Source organism: Galleria mellonella, unplaced genomic scaffold, assembly GCF_026898425.1.
Source record: "Galleria mellonella isolate WM207_F2 unplaced genomic scaffold, CSIRO_AGI_GalMel_v1 utg63, whole genome shotgun sequence".
Lineage (NCBI taxonomy): Eukaryota > Metazoa > Arthropoda > Insecta > Lepidoptera > Pyralidae > Galleria > Galleria mellonella.
Window position 1 is genome coordinate 11,328,556 of NW_026442130.1, and position 19,839 is coordinate 11,348,394.

Genomic DNA, 19,839 nt, shown 5'->3' on the forward strand with positions numbered 1-19,839 from the left:
GTTGTCAATTAACGATTAATAAGTTGTTATTGATATAAATTGGCTCATTGGTAGAATTATTATTGTATAGACAGTTTATAGACTTTAATAATTGAAAAAATCCCATTGTCGGTATCTTCAAATTCGCAAGATTACTACAGTTATATGCTATGGTTTTTTTTATAATATTGAACCCAAATAAAGATTCCGTTTGTGCTCGCTAACTTTGTAAAAATAAACTTTGTAAAACTTAATATAAAATTATGAGGGGAGGGATTGTTAGTAATGCGGACTACCAGTGCCATTGCTAGTAATATCTGTCAGGTCGACCTCCACGTGGTCCCCCCTGGAAACCATCATCCTGAATTCCAAGTGTATTCATCACAATGGACTAACTGGCCATTTCATTCTCACCAATCATCCCTCACTGGTGCACCGCCAGCGAATACCATTAGCGCAGGCGGAGTTACCATTCCATTGTCATCCATTAAAAATATACAATATTATTACAACATTTTATTTACCACAAAATAAACTATCAATATGCATGTTTAATCCGCAGAGACTCCAAATTAGGCATGGAAATTATTCCTACATTTAATTCATTATAATTTTTTTAATTATTATTTTATTCACAGTGATAAATCACAAAAAGTGATTTTGCTCGCAATTATTTAATGTCGCTTTTGCTTTAAAATTTGCTATAAAAAATAAAATGAATAATTATATCCATGATCATAGTGAGCGAATAAACACTTTAATGCAGGGTAATAAAGTCTCTATTCGTTTGCTCTATATGGCCTAGTCGACGGTATAATGCGATATCACTTAACTGCTAAGTTAACCGAGCACAGTTAATGACTCACGAATAAATCCGGACGCAGCGACTTCATTTAGTGTGAAATTATAATATGATATTTCACTTGTGTTTTTCATATTACACTATTATTGTACACTATTTGCTATGAATATTCCAAACCTACTCTAAATCCCAAAGCTTGGAGGTTGTAATTAACATAAATGTCTTATTAATCTTCTATCTATACTTATAATAAATCTATAGAGAGGTAATTCTGTACATGAAATATATTTCCAAAATAACTATCAGGGGGTGATTAGTGATCGATACTGATACCAAAAATGCAATTAGTAAAATTTTTGTCTGTCTGCCTGTATGTTCGTTATAGAAACAAAAACTACTCGACGGATTTTAACGAAACTTGATACAATTATTCTTCATACTCCTGGGCAGGTTATAGTATACTTTTCATCACGCTACGATCAATAAGAGCAGAGCAGTGAAGGGAAATATGTCTGTTACATCAAAACCACTGAAGGAAGGACAGGCTACTTATTTTACGAAAAACGACGGAAACGCGGACGAAGTCTCTGGCAAAAGCTAGTATTTAATATAAATATATCTATAGTGGAAGTACTTTTGTCTACTGTTACCATGATGGTATACCTTAACAGTTTCCACGCTCACTTTTTAATAGCGTATTCAAATTTATCATGGATCTTGAATTCATTAACCTTGCGAATGATATTTGTTTTGATAGAAATGACAATTATCTACATTTCAAGACACTTTCATATTGATATCTTAATTTTTCTTTGTTCCAGGCAAAATCCATCGGAATCGTCGTTCCTCAAGACAATATGTCATCAATACGTACTTGTTTACAAGTAATGAATTAGCAATTTAAATGTTATTAGTGTCGAGTGTCTATAGACTGTAAAAATGAATGTAGATGAGAAAATCTCGGGCCCCGGTGGGGCGTCGCAAAAAAATTGGACACATTTGAACACTAGCTATGATGAGTTACCATTGGACATGCGGTTTAACCATGGTCACATGGTGTCTATAACAGTGTACAGTGTGTTAATGGTGATCTCCGCCACAGGGAACTTGACAGTGCTATCACAATTAGTTAAAAGACGTAAAGCGGGCCGCGCGAGCAGGCTCGACATACTGCTAATGCATTTAGCTGTGGCTGATCTTATGGTAAGATTTTATTTATTATAATACTAGCTGTATACCGCGACTTCATCCACGTGAGTTAGTATATGAAGTACCTTACCATTTTCCATCTGTGAGCCGTCAGCTTGTTTGCCATTCTAATTGCATAAAAAAAAATTAAAAAAAAAAAACCTTATGTATTAAGTTAAGATGTAACCTACACGTGCACTAAATTTCATTAAAATCCGTTTAATAGTTTTTGCGTGAAAGAGTAATAAACTTCTGTCCATTCATCCATCTATCCATCGTTACAAACTTTCGCATTTATTACATTAATAGGATTTTACACCTTTTCCTCAAGTTCGATTATATAGTGAAATCTACATGAAGTTATGCAAGTGTCATGAAAATTTATGTAAGTTTCATTAGCTATCCAATTATGGAAGAAAATTTCCAATATTACATAATCATACCAAAATGGGAATATAAAAAAAAAAATATTAGGATAATTGGGTCTGCCTTATTTGGGTAAGCCTTATTTGTGATAATAGGCTTGAGCGCAGCTTAAGGATAATCTTATTCTATTATATGAGTTGCATGACACAAACAAGTCTATGTGATGATGTGAGAGTATAATGTGTCACTATTTATTTTGTATCTATTTTTTTTATGCATCTTAGAATGGTAGGCAAGCTGATGGCCCACTTGATGGAAAATGGTAACTATCGCCTATTGACATGAGCAGTACCATGGACATAACTAATATATATCATATAACATAATAAGTGTACTGTTTCGCCAATGTTACCCCCCGTGGTTGAAACACGAATGGGATAGAGGTACCCAAGTAAAGGACTTTTATACAAAGTCTCCCTCTGGTATCTATTATATTATAGTAGAGCGTTCATATCAAGATAAAAATATATTTAATCGTTTAAACATAGCTAGAAATTGTTGTAAATAGCAAGGTACAGTAATAAAACATATATGTATTTGTGATATAAAATAATAAGTTTAGTCAAAAATCACAAAACACATCAAACTGCATAATGAGTTTCATGGGGCAATTATGCTGCAAGGTTTACCATCGGAGTGCGAATCCATGATTATGACACGTGAGCACTCGGGAATTGAAATATTAGTTGGTTTAGGGAAGACTAAATTATTACTGCATCCTGCTATTTACAACAGACATTACATAGACATTTGGACAATTATACAATTAGAGCCAATATGTTTTGCTAACAATAGCGCCCAAAAATTTTAGGGAACAGAGGGCGCTACTGGAGTTAGTACTTTTTATATAATGAAAACATAAACAGAATATTGCAATAATTGTAATATTATATAGCGTCAAATTATTATAATGCAGTTAGTGAATATAAAAAAAATAATTATTTATTTGTTGCACCTATTATAAAATAATCAATACAGTTAATTTTAATGACAAGTGATACAAAAGGTGGCCTTATCGCTAAGCAATCTCTTTTAGACTATCTTAAGGTAGAAGTCATTAAGAAAAAAGACAAAGGATAGGTGGCATATATACAAATATATACACATACATATAAACAAATATATACATTAACATACACATACTTAATAGCACACATACAACAGAAGACAATGAAAGTGGAAAATGAAAAGATAACATGGGAAAATAATACTTAAAGGGAGAGATAGTAGAAGTTAACAGAGGATTTGAAACTAGCGAGAGATTGAGCGCACCAAATAGAGGCAGGTAAAGAGTTCCACAGGCGAACTGCCTGCACAGTAAATGATTTGAAATAAAAGGTAATGGAGTGAGTGGGAAATTTGAGGCGGAAGTTAGTAATATAATTAAATTGTATAATTAAACAAATAAAAGAAAAATCATTATAACATGTTACAAAATATGTTTAGATCATATATTGTGTTGTTAATTGTTGCTGATTTGTTCTTTTATTTAATGTCTAAATTTCAAAGTCACGTCACGTCGCTCGTTCAAAGAGACGACCTCTAGCTGTGTGATTTTAATGAATAAACTGAGAGGTAAAGTTAAAAGCCAAAATAAATCCTCTTTCGGCGAATACAGGGTATTACATTTGCCCAAAGCTTCGTTTTATCCCCGTGGGGTAGTATCTATTTATACTGTTGATTAATATTTATATTTTAGTATCCATCTTTTATTCCAGAAGATTTTAATAAATATAATAATTACAATTAAATTGCCATTAAGAGACTACCGACTAAACCGTCTTTAAAAAATTCGTGTATAATATAGTATATATCATATATGTGTAAGTATATTTGTTATTCATATATATTTATTCGTTTATATATGTAATTTTAGTATGTATGTATATCAATAATTAGTAGTACCGCATTCGAGTATTCTGACACTTCCCTATGGTTGACTGGGAGAGAATGCTTTTAGCATTAAGTCCGCCATGTACACATATTTGTACTAATGAATAAAAATAAAAAAAAAATTTAAGGTCGTCTATTTCAATTTCATTGCAAAAAGATGTAACTATTAAAGATTTATCATTTTTGTTAATATCACTCTGCAATTAATTGTAAAAAGTGAAAAGGAACTTTGATTGATTAAACTTTTGATAACGCCAATCGTTACGAACAAATACTATGTAAAAAGATTTGAAAAGAGAATTACTTCAGAATAGGTAACTTTCTGAAGTTCTACAGTAGAATCGCAAGACGATTTAAAAAAGTTTTTGTATAAGCCTACTTAAATAAAGATTATTTTGATTTGATTTGAATCATTTATTATGATAAATTTTATTTAGTTTAGTTTTTTTTTTTGATGTGTGTAAATGGTATGGTAACTCCGCCTGCACTAAAGGGATACGCTGGCGGAGCACCAGTGAAGGGTGATAGATGAGAATGAAAACAGGCCAGTTAGCCCATCATGACAAATTCATCAGGAATTAACCATGATAGTTTCCAGGGAGAACCGCGAGGAAGTCGACCTGGTAGGGTATATTGCTAACAGTGGGATTCTCAGTCTCCATTACTAACAATCCCTTTCCCCCCTTTAGTTTAGTATTTAATTAGATTAGTATTCCATAAATTAATTGAATTGTTTATGATTATATTGACACATCACATTGTTGTCCCAGAATTGAATGGGCCAGCTATTTCTTTCTCGTGGGTGTCGTAAGAGGCGACTAAGGGAACTTAATGGTCGAAGAATGAGCAGCAGCGTTCCTCTTTAAATATCACCACAGCCTAGCTACGGTTGCCAACTTACCTGCCAAGTATGGCAACTACTTGCAAAAACTACCAATAAGGATAGATAGTCAGCAATGGACAGTTCAAAGCTGATATGATGAAAATATTGACATAAACCATTAGCATAATGATCTGAATAAGACATCCTGGTTTAGGTTAATCTAGGACACCAATAACAACTAGATGATGGATACCATTATTTTTATCAAACCTAATAGACAGTTACTAAGAACCCAGCCTGTAATCTCTTATGAGTTGACAAGTGATAGACGTTGTAATAGTTTGCCAATCGTCGATAAGTGTTTGGCAACCTGAAACTTATTTCCTAAAGGCCGACGCTAACAAACGATATGAAATCTTTTGTGACAAAATACAAAAAAAAAAATAGGTGATAATTTTCTAGTAGAAATGTCAATATTTGTGGTTTTAACATGAAAACTATGTACTTACAATTTATCCAATGAAAATATTTTTGGGACATCATCGAAACCGTCTGAACAAAAACATACAACAAACGAAATAATTTATAATATAAAAGTAGGTTTGGGAACTAAAAAAATGTAATTTGTCATAAAATTAATATACAATCAACACACACAAGGAATTAACCCTATTAATTGCGAAAGTTATTATTAAAATAGTTTCAAGCCTTTTTTATATTACATAGACGACAAACAAACATACGGCCCACTTAATAGCGGTTATCGTAGCCTATAAACACATACAATACCAGGGATATTACGCGCACGTTGCTGACCCTGAAGAAACTTTTTCCCTTTTTTAAGGAACCTTATGCTGGAGTTTCCTGGAAAAGCCTCGACTGGGAACTAGTGAATCGATAAATATGTTATACATAATATCTTACTTTGTCGTAATATCTTGTTTATACAACTTAAGGTTACAACATAAATATATAAAAAACAAATTTAGAACCTCTTACTTTTTTAAATCTTTTAATATTGAACACTTCTTATTTTTTTTTTAAATTAACCAAATAAAGTTGAATGTAAACGAATAGTACTTTTATATTTGGAATAAATTATTTAATTCTTTGGACAATGAAACCGTTGCTCACGCTGTGACAATTTTGTCACTCTTATCTAGTCGTAGTTACATATTTACCTTAAAATTAAATCTTATTATAAGTGCATGATTCATATTTTCATAATGTAATGGATGCATTCATGCTTCCATAGCTAAAATAGTTACGCTGGGTAAAAAAATTAAAAAAGATTTTAAAATATCAGGTCATTCAATTACAACGCAATAAATTTACAGGGTACAGAGGAATAACAACTGAGTCCTCAGGAATGGCAATGCATAGGGGGTATCATGGGCGAAATAGTATACTCTGTTATGTCCATGGTACTATGTTTATGGTTACCACTTTCCATCAAATGGACCGTCAGTTTGTTTGTCATTCAAAGTAGTACAAAAAAAAGTCCTGACTTTTTTTAACAATTTGATACAATGTCTAAATGCGAAGTTTAATAACTATGATAACTAAGTAGGTACTTATTCTTTTCCTTTTTAATTGTATGTTTTGTATGTAAATATGAATATTTGATTTTTTTCGTACATAAATGGCTTTCAGGTACTCGTAATAAAGTCAGCGACCCCTGCAAAGGTTCTCGGCGGTAATAGTAATTCGATAAAGTAGCAAGAAAATGGGGAGGAAAAGAAAGTAAATCTATTAAAAATATTTTTAGAGATATTTATTCAACGGTATCTACGCAATTTATTTCAACATTATAAGTTTAAGTAAATAAATATTAGCTAACTATATAAGTATTTGATATCGTGTTATGCAAACATTTAACTTAAATACCCAATCACGTTTTGCGAAACAAAAATTGAGTTGTTATTATTTTTAAGAACAGTTTATAATTGCCTACACACTAATTTACCAACTACTAACTTACTAACCATACAACTATACTGGAATATTACTAAGTAATCTCTATTTTCAACATTGACAAAAGATAAGTTACTCGTCTTTTTATTTAATATGTTTTTTTTTTGTTCTTATTTAATAATTTACATAAAAATCTAATTTCAAAAGTTTATACAATATTACAAATTGAAGCCAACAGTATTTTCTTAAATCTACGAGAAATTTAGTTCTATTATCATAAAATTCTGAACCTTTTCTGCTTTTACCACAGACATATATTTTTCTTTATTATATAAATAAAACAGAATTATTGAATTCCATTATTTGGGTACCGTTGTTAGTAGGTAATGTGTACTGAGAAATCACATCAAAGTAAAATGACAAGAATATTAAAGTTGAGCTTGTTTCCGCTTTCTATAAATACAGTTATCTACATATACTAGCTGTATCCTGCGGATTCTATTACATGAATTATATAAAGTATCCTGTATGTCAAGTTAAGATATAATCTATCTGTGTACTAAATTTCATTCAAATTTATTTAGTAGCTTTTGTGTTAAAGAGTAACAAACATCCATTCATCCGTCCATCCATCTATCCATACAAATAATGTCATATATTTACAAATTTTAGCGTTTAATAGTAGTAGGACTAAAATAAAGTTATACAGATTTTTTTTATGCAACTTAGAATGGCAAACAAGTTGACTGCCCACTTGATGGAAAGTGGCAACCATTGCCTATAGACATGAGCAGTACCATGGATATAACAGATATACTATTTCGCTTGTATATTATATTATACTATTATATTATATTATATATTGTATATTGTATATTTATTATTATTGTATATTGTATTATACTATTTCCCCCCCCCCTGCGTTGCCATTCCTGAGAACTCAGGTGACCTCCGTACCTTGTAAAATTACTGTCATATCCCATCCTTCAAACCAAAACATAGCCATGTAAACACAACTGCTTCATGGTAGAAACATGAATGGGACAAAAGTGCCCAAGCAAACGACTTTTGTACAAAGTCACCCTCTGAATCTGAAACAATGTATGTTTATTGAATATTTTTTTTTTACAAAAACTATCTAGTTTTTCAACGATTCAGCCAATCGTTAGATTTAAAACTATTCCAAAAATTAATTTAAGCTACCACGCCAATACAGGCGTAAGACAAAACGATTTACGAGTATATTGTAGTAGCTGTATCCCGCGGCTTCTGTCATGTTAATTAGTACATAAAGTTTTCTAATTTCTAAGTTAGGATATAACCAACCAGTGTACTCAATGTCATTCAAATCCGTTTTATAATTTTTGTGTGAACTTTACAAAGCTTCACAATTATTATATTATAATAGGATTTGATTTATATTAAATATTTCTTTGAAGTCTTTCCCGATATATATCTATTTACAATTTTTATTCTAATTCTCGCAAATTAAGCCTTTTAACATTAATTATGTCAATTACAGCTGAAAAAATAAGACAATTACTGACAAAATAAATAAAAAACAGCTGCATCACATTTTTTTGACTGGCTACTGAGAGACAATTTAAGTCTCGGCAAGAATAATGGCATTATTACTACTTTGTCTTTCCAAAAAATTATATTATCGCCACTTAGCTCTTAATGCGAACTGCTGAGAAATACAATGCTCTTTGTTTCTGCATTTGTGTTTCCGAGAAAATACAATCTGAAATATTTCATGAATGAGTATTTTCTGATGAGATAGCTCAAACGTACTCATATTGTAATTAAAAAAAATCTCTTTATTATTAAATTGGTTTACATTAGCAAAAAAATTAGACCTTTTAGATTAGAGAGAAAAAATTAGATTTTTAGAAGAGATAATTCATATAAAAATCATCTTTATAATAAAGATACCTCTCCTGCTCTAAAAATGTGATCAAATTGCCTACAGCGGCATTTTCTAATAAATATGACATGGGGGCCGTCAAAATAAAGAATTTATACCTTTTTAAAAGGTCATCAACGAATTAGCGACTTCCCTGGTTTCGGTAATCACTTAACATCAAGTGATTTTTTTACATAAATAACACCTCTGTCCCCTTCGTATTTCTCTCACTAAGCAACTGTGGTTGTATGATTGTATTTCGCTTTGAAGGATGGGATAACGTAATAAAATTACAGAGTACATTTAACTCCGACCAAATCGTTTATATGTAATTACTCTTCACCATCCAAAGATTTCCTGGAAAAGATCACTCTTAGCGATAGGGCCGTCTATTGTTTTCTAAGTGTATTCTATCCTTGTAATTGTTTGTAGTATTGTTTTAATAACTTTACGAATGTAATCTTTTGGAGGAAACAATAAAAAGTAACTATCTATATTTAGAGACATAACATCTTAGATCTAAATATGAGAGCTATCAAAAACATCATAGTGTAGTTTGTAATCTTCATAGTGCTTTTTGTATTTATAGGCGACCAGTGGCGTAACTATACCATTTGGGGCCTGTGGTAAATTCTTTTGATGGGGCCCTATCATTTATTTTTAAGTAAAAGAAAATACTCAGGTACAAGGTAAAAAAATCTGAGATCGCGGCTTCTTGAGCCCGGGCCCTTTTAGATCGGGGGCCTGTGGCATTTTGCCAGTCCTGCCACCCTATTGTTACGCCACTGTAGGCGACGGTTACCATTTTTAATCAGGTGAGCCGTCAGCTTGTTTGCCATACAGTAAGTATTAAATATTATATTCTAAACTGCATGTAGTGTGTGTGCAGGTGACATTCCTGATGATGCCGCTTGAGATCGCGTGGGCGGCTACGGTGCAGTGGCTGGCTGGCGACCTGATGTGCCGGACCATGATGTTCACCAGAACATTCGGGCTGTACTTATCGAGCTTTGTCCTCATTTGTATAGCTATTGATAGGTAAGTTATTTTTTATTGTTGAAGGGTCCCGCCAGGGTCGGATTATCCATTAAGCAGTGGTGGCAACTATCTAGGGGCCTCCCATCCATTAGGTGTCCCATGCTCCGTCAATATTTCTTTTATTTTTTATTTAAATAATAATTACATTTGAAACAAATTTTCAAACATCTAACAAACCCTCAAAAAAATTTTACCTGTTTGTTTTCTTTTTTTTTTATTTTATATTACGTAAAACATTTCCAATTATTATATTATAGCAATTTTTTGTGAGCGAAATGTGCATTAGTAAGCGAGCTGGCATGGTTAATCCGGCCCTTGATCCCACTCTCACCTAATTGAAATAATGATATGATCTAAGTACTCGTAGAAGCTCGTGAAATCATGAATAGCCTATTGACATTTGCTTTAAATTGTTAGAATTATATTTAGTTAGAAAAGTATAAAGAGAGTATCAGTTCCACTTCTCAGGCGTATAAGGATGATGAAAAAAGACTCAAAACACTTCGTGCCTATAAATAGAAAATCTACCATATAAGGGTCGATATACTCTCTTCGTCTGGTCGTCCGATGTAGACAGAAGGATGGAAGATTTATTTATTACTAACTTTTACCCGCGACTTCATTTGCGTTATATTGACTGGAATATGTACACACGGATTAAAAAGTACGTGTACACCAAATTTCATAATAAGTGATTAAACCGCTAAGGCACTAAGAGGCATTAAACAAACAAACTCACTTTTATATTTATAATATTAGGTAATTGTGATTTAAAAAATGCTCTTATAGCAAACTGAACTTAAGTGGGTGTATCTAAAAATAAAAAGTTGTAAAAATGGACAGTATGGCGTTAGCATTTATCTATTTATATTATGAACTCATAATTTCTACTCAAAATACTTTCAAATAACAGTCTCTTTTTTTTTAAATTGACATCAATTTCCTACTAATTTCATCACCGTATGTTTTCTTCATAAATTTCAGCTTTAGGTATAGCTATATATTTTTAGTGCTTGAGTACCCCGAGATATGTCAGACAGTGGAAATGTTCAGAGAAAATTAATATACATGTATTAATATATTTTTTATAGAAGGTTTGTGTGTACAATACATCTTAATTAACCAATGGCCTTGACGGTGGACGCAGGCATTTTTTGCTTTATATTCATTCTTTTTGAATTGTCACATAAACCCAAAAGGTAATTAATGAATTTCGTTGTTGAAATAAGAACATATTTCTAAATCTATTTTTTGTGTAAATAAAATATATCGTTATAAAAATAAACGTAATTTTACATTTTACCAGAGGAAGACTTTGTACAAAAGTCGATTCCTTGGGTACCTCTGTCCCATTTGTGTTTCAACCGTGAAGCAGTCGTGTTTGCATGGCTGTGTTTCGGTTTGAAGGGCATGGTATGGCGTGAATTTACTGGGTACAGAGGAATAACACCTGAGTCCTCAGGAATGGCAACGCATGGAGGGTATCATAGGCGAAACAGTATACTCTGTTATGTCTATGGTACTGCTCATGTCTATAGGCGACAGTTACCAGGTGGGCCGTCAGCTTGTTTGCCATTCTAAGTTGTAAAAAAAAAGAAAAAAAAACAAATAATTTTTTGTTGCTTTTTACAAATCATACAATGCTTTAATAAAATCTAATCAGTTTTGATTACAAAAAAATGTAAGTTTAACATATTATTTTTTTTTATTTTTATAGCAGAGTAGTTCAAGAAAATGCGACAGAAATTGGCTTTAGGAGTTAGCCTATTATAAACCTTTTTATAAATATATAATTATACCAATACCAAACTGAAATAGTTCCCTATTTAAATAATAATAAACTGCTATCTGTAGAATAGTGCTAATCTTCAGCCGCCGAATAATCTCATATCTATGGTAATTATTAGATAAACGATCCATATTCAATGTGCCCTTTGAGAAGTCCTTTTATACGTGAGTGTATTGAAGAGAAAATTACACAGAAAAACTACAGGTTATCTTCGTATCTCTCATAATATCTTGCTATTCACATTTGCCAAAAGATATATTTCACATAGGTATAGGTAAAAGTCTGCTACATTATATTAGGTATTATAATTGTTAAAATATAAGACAGAAATTATTCTACCGCCTGTACAATTTACACAGCCACTTTCTACCATCGTACGGCTCGCCATCGACAGGGAGTTCATCCTCATGTCTTACAGCCTCAATGGTCGCGTTCTGCGCGGTTTCAGAGATGTTTCCTCCCATGAACACTCATGTTGTGGAATGAGCTCCCTGCCGAGGTTTTCCCAAGAGACTACAGCATGGGGTTCTTCAAAAGGGGGGTAAAGAGGTTTCTTCAGGGTCGGCAACGCACGCGTAATACCTTTGGTATTGCAGGTGTTCATAGGCTACGGTAACTACTTACCATCAGGTGGGCCGTATGTAAAATTTAAAGTTAAAGTTAAAATTTCTTAATATATTAAATGACAGATTTTATAATAGATTCTTTTTTAACGATTGCGGAATCAGCCTATCGATAGTTACGGGTTCGATCCCCGTACTACACAACATATATATAATCCTACGGCGACCTCCGTATCTAATATAACAACGCGTTCAGGGTGTTCATGGGGCTACCACGATTCTGTAGTGCATCGGGGATGTTTTTATTCCACGATGCGGAAAAGGTACGCATCCCTGGTGCGCGTGTGCCAGCGGCAACAGCATCCTGAGTATGATAGCATGCTTGCTAGACTGTGTGTTCTCCACTGCTGTATCTCCAATGGAGTTGTACAGCGGTGATTATTTGTATACATGTGTGTGTGCTTATGTGTAAATTTACTAACATTAACTGTAAGAACATTGTTACTAATAAAAAAATAATGGACCAAAAGTTTAAATAAGTATTATTATTATAAAATCATGAGTATATCTATCTATATTTATGTGAGCGTTCTCTTTGTGTATACTTACAATTTTTTTTTTATACAACTTAGAATGACAAACAAGCTGACGATCCACCTGATGGAAAGTGGTAACCGTCGCCTATAGACATGAGCAGTACCATGGACATAACAGAGTATACTGTTTCGCCCATGATACCCCCATGCGTTGCCATTCCTGAGGACTCAGGTGTTATTCCTCTGTACCCAGTAAATTCACTTACAAAAATGTAGGTATTACCTAAGTATGTCTATTAATTGCTTAGTATCAATGATAATTTTGCTTACTTTTGGACTCAATGACAATGCACAATATATCTACGTTTTTTTTAATGGATGGAAATGGAATAGTAACATCGCCTGCACTAGTTTATACAGATCGTGAAAGATCGTAGTATATTCACTAACATTTACCCACAGTCGTTTCCAAGAAAAATCGCGTGGTAGTTGACCTGACAATCTACATAATATTTATAACAATGGGGTTGCTAGTCCGCATTACTAATAATTATATATTTGTTTATTAAATTTAAATTTCTACTCTTCAGGTACTATGCAATCCTGAAGCCACTGAACGTGACGTGGGAAGCGCGGGTCAAGAGAGCACTCTCCGTAGCATGGGCGTGTGCTGCTCTCGCCAGTTTGCCGCAAAGCTTGATTTTTCACCTAGAAGAGCATCCAATTGTAAAAGGGTAAGAATGTTACTTAGTTTGTTTGAAGCAAATCTAACTTATCTTTTTTTTTGCATATGGGGTCAGCTAAGCCGATGCACGTCGACCCATACGGATCTTTTGCGCTTCCCCTTGCCTTATACCATCATTTCATAGATCCTATGTGTTACCCTAACGACATCCCGCATCTATCTAACATTAATTGTAACTTTTTACAATTAGTTCTTTATAAACTTTTACACAATTGCGAGTCATTTTAAAATGATTAAAGTATTATGTAAAAAGTTGATTTCTTTGTAGTTGTAAAAAGAGCTGCCTAAAAATGTGCTAAGTACTTACAACAAAGTAAGTAACTAAATCTCTAAGGAAAGTTTACTTTTTTCTTGGGTGTTCATGACCTCTAATTATTGTTAAAATGTTTCTTTTTTTTTTTAAATAGCTTTACGACTTTGGATGTTTTCTTTTCAGCCCATTTTTATATAATAATAATAATAATAAAGGCTTGTTAAGTGTTAAGACCATGCACAACCGCGAGGTTGACAGCCTCAGGACATTTTCTGGAGAAAATAGACGAGGGTTTGCATAGAGAGGTCATAGAATGTGACAAAGGATTCACCCCTCTTTCTCTGGCTAAAGAGGACTGGCGAAAACCCGAAGTTTTGGGTACCTCTCAGCGGGAGGCCGTATGGAAAGAGAAGGAGTTGCACGGAAGGTTCTTCAAAGCCCTTCACGGGCCGTACGTAAACACGAAGACCTCCGTGCACTGGCTACAGTTCGGTGATCTCTTCGGAGAGACCGAGGGTTTTGTCTGTGCAATACAGGATCAGGTGGTTAAGACGAACAATTACCGAAAGCACATTCTGAAGGATGGCACTGAGGACATCTGTCGGGCATGTCGCCATCCCGGAGAGTCACTCAGACATGTGCTTTCGGGTTGTTCAGCTCTTGCCAACACTGAGTACTTGCACAGACACAACCAGGTAGCCAAAATACTCCATCAAGAGCTAGCTCTGAAGTACGGCCTCGCGAATGAGAGGTTGCCGTACTATAAGTACGAGCCCCAGCCGGTCCTCGAAAGCGACAGCGTAAGGCTCTACTGGGACCGATCCATCATCACGGACAGGACCGTTCTTGCGAACAAACCTGATATCGTGGTGATGGATCGGGCACTCTCGAGGGTGTTTTTGGTGGATGTCACCATACCGCATGACGAGAACCTCGTGAAAGCCGAAACCGAGAAGAAGAGAAAATATCTCGACCTGGCTCACGAGGTGACCGAAATGTGGGGGGTGACATCTACCGAAATCATCCCAATCGTTATGTCGGTGAACGGTCTCATCCCAACCAGTCTGGAACAACATCTCAGACGGTTGGGATTCCGAGGCGGCTCACTCCCGGGAAAGATGCAGAAAGCGGTGCTCTTAGATTCTGCCCGCATTGTACGCCGGTTTCTCTCCCTGGGGCCCTGAACCCCGGCCGACTGTGCTTCTGCCGGGGGTTAGTTGCCATCTCCTCTCCTTAAGAGGGGAGATGAGAATTTTAGTGAAATTAATCAAATAATAATAATAAAATTTATTGCCATTCTTCACAAATTATAATTAATTTATCAATATATTGTCCATTAATCGTATGCGCCTGGCAATAGGTACAAACTCAGCTTTTGCTGGACTGATGTTCGTTCAGCGCTGATTTTCAGTTTGCACCTACACGGGGCACCGTTTCATTATCAAATTAATAATTTAATCCATATTTAAAAGTAATTATAGTATTCTAAAAGTGTGGCGGATAAATTCATAGATAATGTTTCTCGTTTGTTAGTGATGTGATGGTCATATAGACCGTGCAACCAGAATTCAAATTATTAGTTATATTATATATACTTACTACTAATGTTATTTAATATTTTTCACGAATAGGTATAAGTGCAAGTACAAATATAATTTGTACTAAGAAAAATATATTGTAGATACCATTGTTAGTTGTTACTATCTAGACTTCTTTTAATTTTTATTCATTATTAATATTTCATAATAAGTTAATATTGTAATTTTAGAATAAATAATCCTTTGAATATACTTTACATATAAGAGTAAACATATAAATATTCATAGTTATAAACCAATAGGATTATTTATTCTTGTCCATAATTGATCTAGTTTATCGTTTAGAAGTACACCAAATATATTGGATACTATTAGTATAGTACTTGGCTCGGGATAGTTGATACATCTTAGCTCGTCAAAAGGTTTAAGTTGGTATCCAGGTGTCCTTATTTATAGACATCAATAATACTTACTCTATATAGGACCGAATCTATAATTTGTACCTGGAACAATAATGTTTGATCTGGGAGAATCACGGCTTCGCTCTATTGAGCACGTCGAATTTTTTCGATACCAACTTGACCTTACTTTTGATATCTTAAGCACATTAAATCTTTTTTGATCCAGTGAAATTTTGGATCCTATAATGACGTTATAGGTAAAGTCCAACAGAATCGAATTTTTATTTCTTGTGATTGTCAGAGCATTGGTTACAAAAGTGTAAATTGTACTTCAAATACACTGAGCTCTTGAAAATTATGTCAATATCATGACGAAATTATTCGTGGATATTTATTAAATTCGCACCAAAAGTGAATCGGCTTTTGCTGCGTCAACAAAAAAGAATGAATCCAAATAAATATAAGAACAACGTAACCAAAACGATAATAAATCTTATCAATTAAATAGTAAAAATCAAATACGGAACAGGCTGAAAATATCACATTACGTACATAAAAAATTCAATCCTCCTATTTTCATTAATTGCTTATAAATACAATCATCATATATCATATTCAACTCCATTATCCATTTATGATTTTCCTTTTAAAGAAATGGCACGCAGTTTATATAATAGATATAGGTAGCTAAGTTTCCTCGCAATATAAACCCATCATCGTCCTTTTACTTTTTCAATTCGTATTGATCTAATAGGCGCCAGACGTGTTTGACCTTCGTAAATTATATTTACAGATACTACCAATGCGTGTCATACGGGTCGCTGCCAACAGAGGATCACGAGTTCGTGTACTTCCTGGTCAACATGCTCCTTATGTACGTGGCGCCACTCGTGTCCACACTCTATTGTTCCTCCGCGGCACTCTTAGAAATTATTCGAAGGGCGAACACCGCCAATGGTAAGTCAATTAATCGATATTATCGTTACGAAATAACAAACATGAAATACATTGGTACAGAGGATTTGCATTATACGCCATACGCCATTGCTGACAAAGATCTTAATCATGTGTGACGTGCGAGGTTTTTTCATACATGTTAACTCTATATGTTATTAAAGTACCAGTACTTTTTAATCACCAATTAATGAACACCATAATCTATTAATATTCTACTATTAAGTTCGGGCCTCTAAGAAAAAAAGAGGATTGCCCTGCAGGCCAATTGGTTTGGTATAGGGTTTACTGAGTTATTGAGTTGAGTTTCTCCTGTCCTGTTTTAGCAACTATTGTCTTTCATTGGCCGATTATTACACGATTGGCCGCATGCAGAAGCTTCAAGTTGCTCAGCGGGCTGTAGAGTAGGATGTATTCGGAGTTTCTTTGCGTGATAGAATTAGAAATGTGGATATCCACAGAAAAACCAAAGTGACCGATACAGCTCGAAGAATAAGCAAACTGAAGTGGCAATAGGCTGGGCATATATCTCGAAGAACTGACAATTGATAGGGAGGAAAGGTTCTTCAGTGATAACTCCGTAAACGCAGTATAGGACAACCCCCCACTAGATGTAGCGACGATCTCAAATGCATTGCAGCGAGTCACTGGACATAGGTGGCTCGGACTCGCTCTTTATGATAGTCTATGGGAGACCTATGTTCATTAGTGGATAGTTTACGGCTTATTTGATGATGTACTTTATTGTTATGAGTATGTACAAGTTACAACTTTATGATTGACTTTCATTTCGAAGGTCAAAGACACCCTATACTTCTAATATATCTCTGGAAATATAACCATATTTTTATATAATGATAATAATAAAAAATAAGTTCATAAATAAGCAGCAGATTAAATTTCCTTTCCTATAATTAAGTAAAAACAAAAACATACAACTCGGAATATTTTGACCGAGAAATAAAAGAGGAACCTCTTCCACAAAAAACATTTATTATGTAGATATTTCATCATATCAGCTGTTACTGTCCATTTCTGAACATAAGCCTTCCCTTGTTACCAGATGTTGTCACGCTTGGCAAGCGGGTTGGCAAACGCAGTTAGGCTTTGGAGATCTTTTAAGAAGGACGCTGCTGCCCATCCCTCGCTCTCCCTTAGTCGCCTCTTACGACACCCACGGGAAAGGAAGGGATGGCCTATTCCATGCCAGTACATCACGGACTATGTAGATATTTAATGTACCTATATTATTGTTTTTTTTTTTTGTATTTCAGATAAAATGCGTCGAAGCGGCGTTGGAATTCTAGGGCGCGCGAGAGCGCGTACCCTCAAGATGACTGTCACAATCGTCTTAGTATTCTTTACATGTTGGTCCCCATATTACTGTTATTGTTTATGGTGAGTTGGACAATTATAAATAAAATCCGACAATTCGTATATTTAGCTGGAAGTCGTTATCTGGAATGTTAAATCATATGTAACTAGTGATCAGGCCCGGCTTCACAGGGGCACATTGAATTTTCGAATATGTAGTCTATGGTACTCTTTCTTAATGTAGCTTTCCATAAGTGAAAAAAATTTAAAAAGTGTTGTTTTTGAATTAATCCATTCAAACAATCAACTCCTCCTTCTCTTCTTCTTTCTAATCTTTATAATTAGTACATTAGTACATATACAAAAATATTCCAATTTTTATTGTGACAAAATTAATATGGTTATAGCTATTACAAGGGTAAAAGGAAATATATATTTCAAAACGTATCAAAATGGGTCAAAATTCACTTTTTGCAGTTGCTTCAAAAGTGTTCCATTTAATGTCAAGTAAAAGAAATAGGACTTTAAATATACTAGAATAGTAAGATAAAAAAAGCATTGTTTTAATTGACGAATAAAATATATTTTATACACATGCATATTATGAAGACTTCCGTGGCGCAGCAGCGAACACGATGTTTTAGATCAATTTAGGAAACAAATATTTCTAGAATGGATTGGGTCTGCGTGTGCGTGCGTGTGCATAACACAAAAAGTATTCTAGTTTAAAGTGAATGATGTGATTTTTTTTATTTAAATAACTTTATTGACTAAAAGAAAATATGCTACTTTAAGGCGAATTTAATGTTAGTAGCATTCTCTACTAGTCAATCCTTGGGATGAACAGTGAATCACGAACGCAGTACTTCGTTATTGGGATGGGTAAATAAAATAACAGCTACTAACACCAAAGGGAGACTTTGTACAAAAGTAGTTTGCTTGGGCACGTTGTTTTGTCCCATTCGAGTTTCAACCGTGAAGTAATTGTGTTTATATAACTATGATTCGGTTTGAAGGGTGGGATATGTGAGTGAATTTACAGGATACAGAGGAATAACACCTGAGTCCTCAGGAATGACAACGCATGGAGGGTATCATGGGCGAAACAGTATACTCTATTATGTTTTTGGTACTGCATGTCTATAGGCGACGGTTACCACTGTCTATCAGGTACGCCGTAAGCTTGTTTGCCATTTTTAGCTGTATAAAAAAACAGTGATTGTGTATATTTTTCAGTTATAATTAGTTAATTTTAATATAATATTTATTTTAAAAACTGGTGTACCGATTACCAGGTTCTGGATGGACAAGGATGCGTTGAAGGACGTGGACCCGGCGGTACAGAAGGCGATGTGGCTCTTCTCGTGTACCAACTCCTGTGCAAACCCCATTGTGTACGGCGTCTTTAACAGGAACAGGTGGACGTGGCGATCTGGACTCGTGAGTATACTTACTGTAATGGACCGATAGAATTAATTGATAATAACTAAAACCTGTGGCCATGTCGTCCCAGCATAGAATAGGCCTTTCCCATGGGTGTTGTAAGAGGCGACTAAAGGAGGGCAGGGAATGGGCAACAGCGACCCTCTTAAAACATCTCTAAAGCCTAATCGTGGTTGCTAATCCACTTGCCAAGCGTGGCAACTACTGGCAAATCCTCTTAAGGTGGGTGCATGTTCAGAAGTAGACATTTAAAGGCTGATATGATGATGATGATGATGATGAACAAGAACCTACAAATCATTTAGACTACGAGTATTAGACTGTTATGTCCTTT

At 34.3% G+C, this 19,839-nt stretch overlaps 1 protein-coding gene across 1 annotated transcript in view; it reads left to right on the plus strand.

The window, feature by feature from the left end:
• LOC113521991 (adipokinetic hormone/corazonin-related peptide receptor variant I) overlaps positions 1-19,839 on the plus strand; it is a 90,702-nt gene that overhangs the window by 67,964 nt on the left and 2,899 nt on the right. Inside the window, exons 2-7 of the mRNA XM_026907703.3 lie at positions 1,603-1,984; positions 9,821-9,969; positions 13,448-13,591; positions 16,588-16,751; positions 18,023-18,146; positions 19,358-19,502. Coding sequence (XP_026763504.1) covers positions 1,721-1,984; positions 9,821-9,969; positions 13,448-13,591; positions 16,588-16,751; positions 18,023-18,146; positions 19,358-19,502 — 990 coding nt within the window. The 5' untranslated portion in view covers positions 1,603-1,720. The remainder of the gene's footprint in view (positions 1-1,602; positions 1,985-9,820; positions 9,970-13,447; positions 13,592-16,587; positions 16,752-18,022; positions 18,147-19,357; positions 19,503-19,839) is intronic.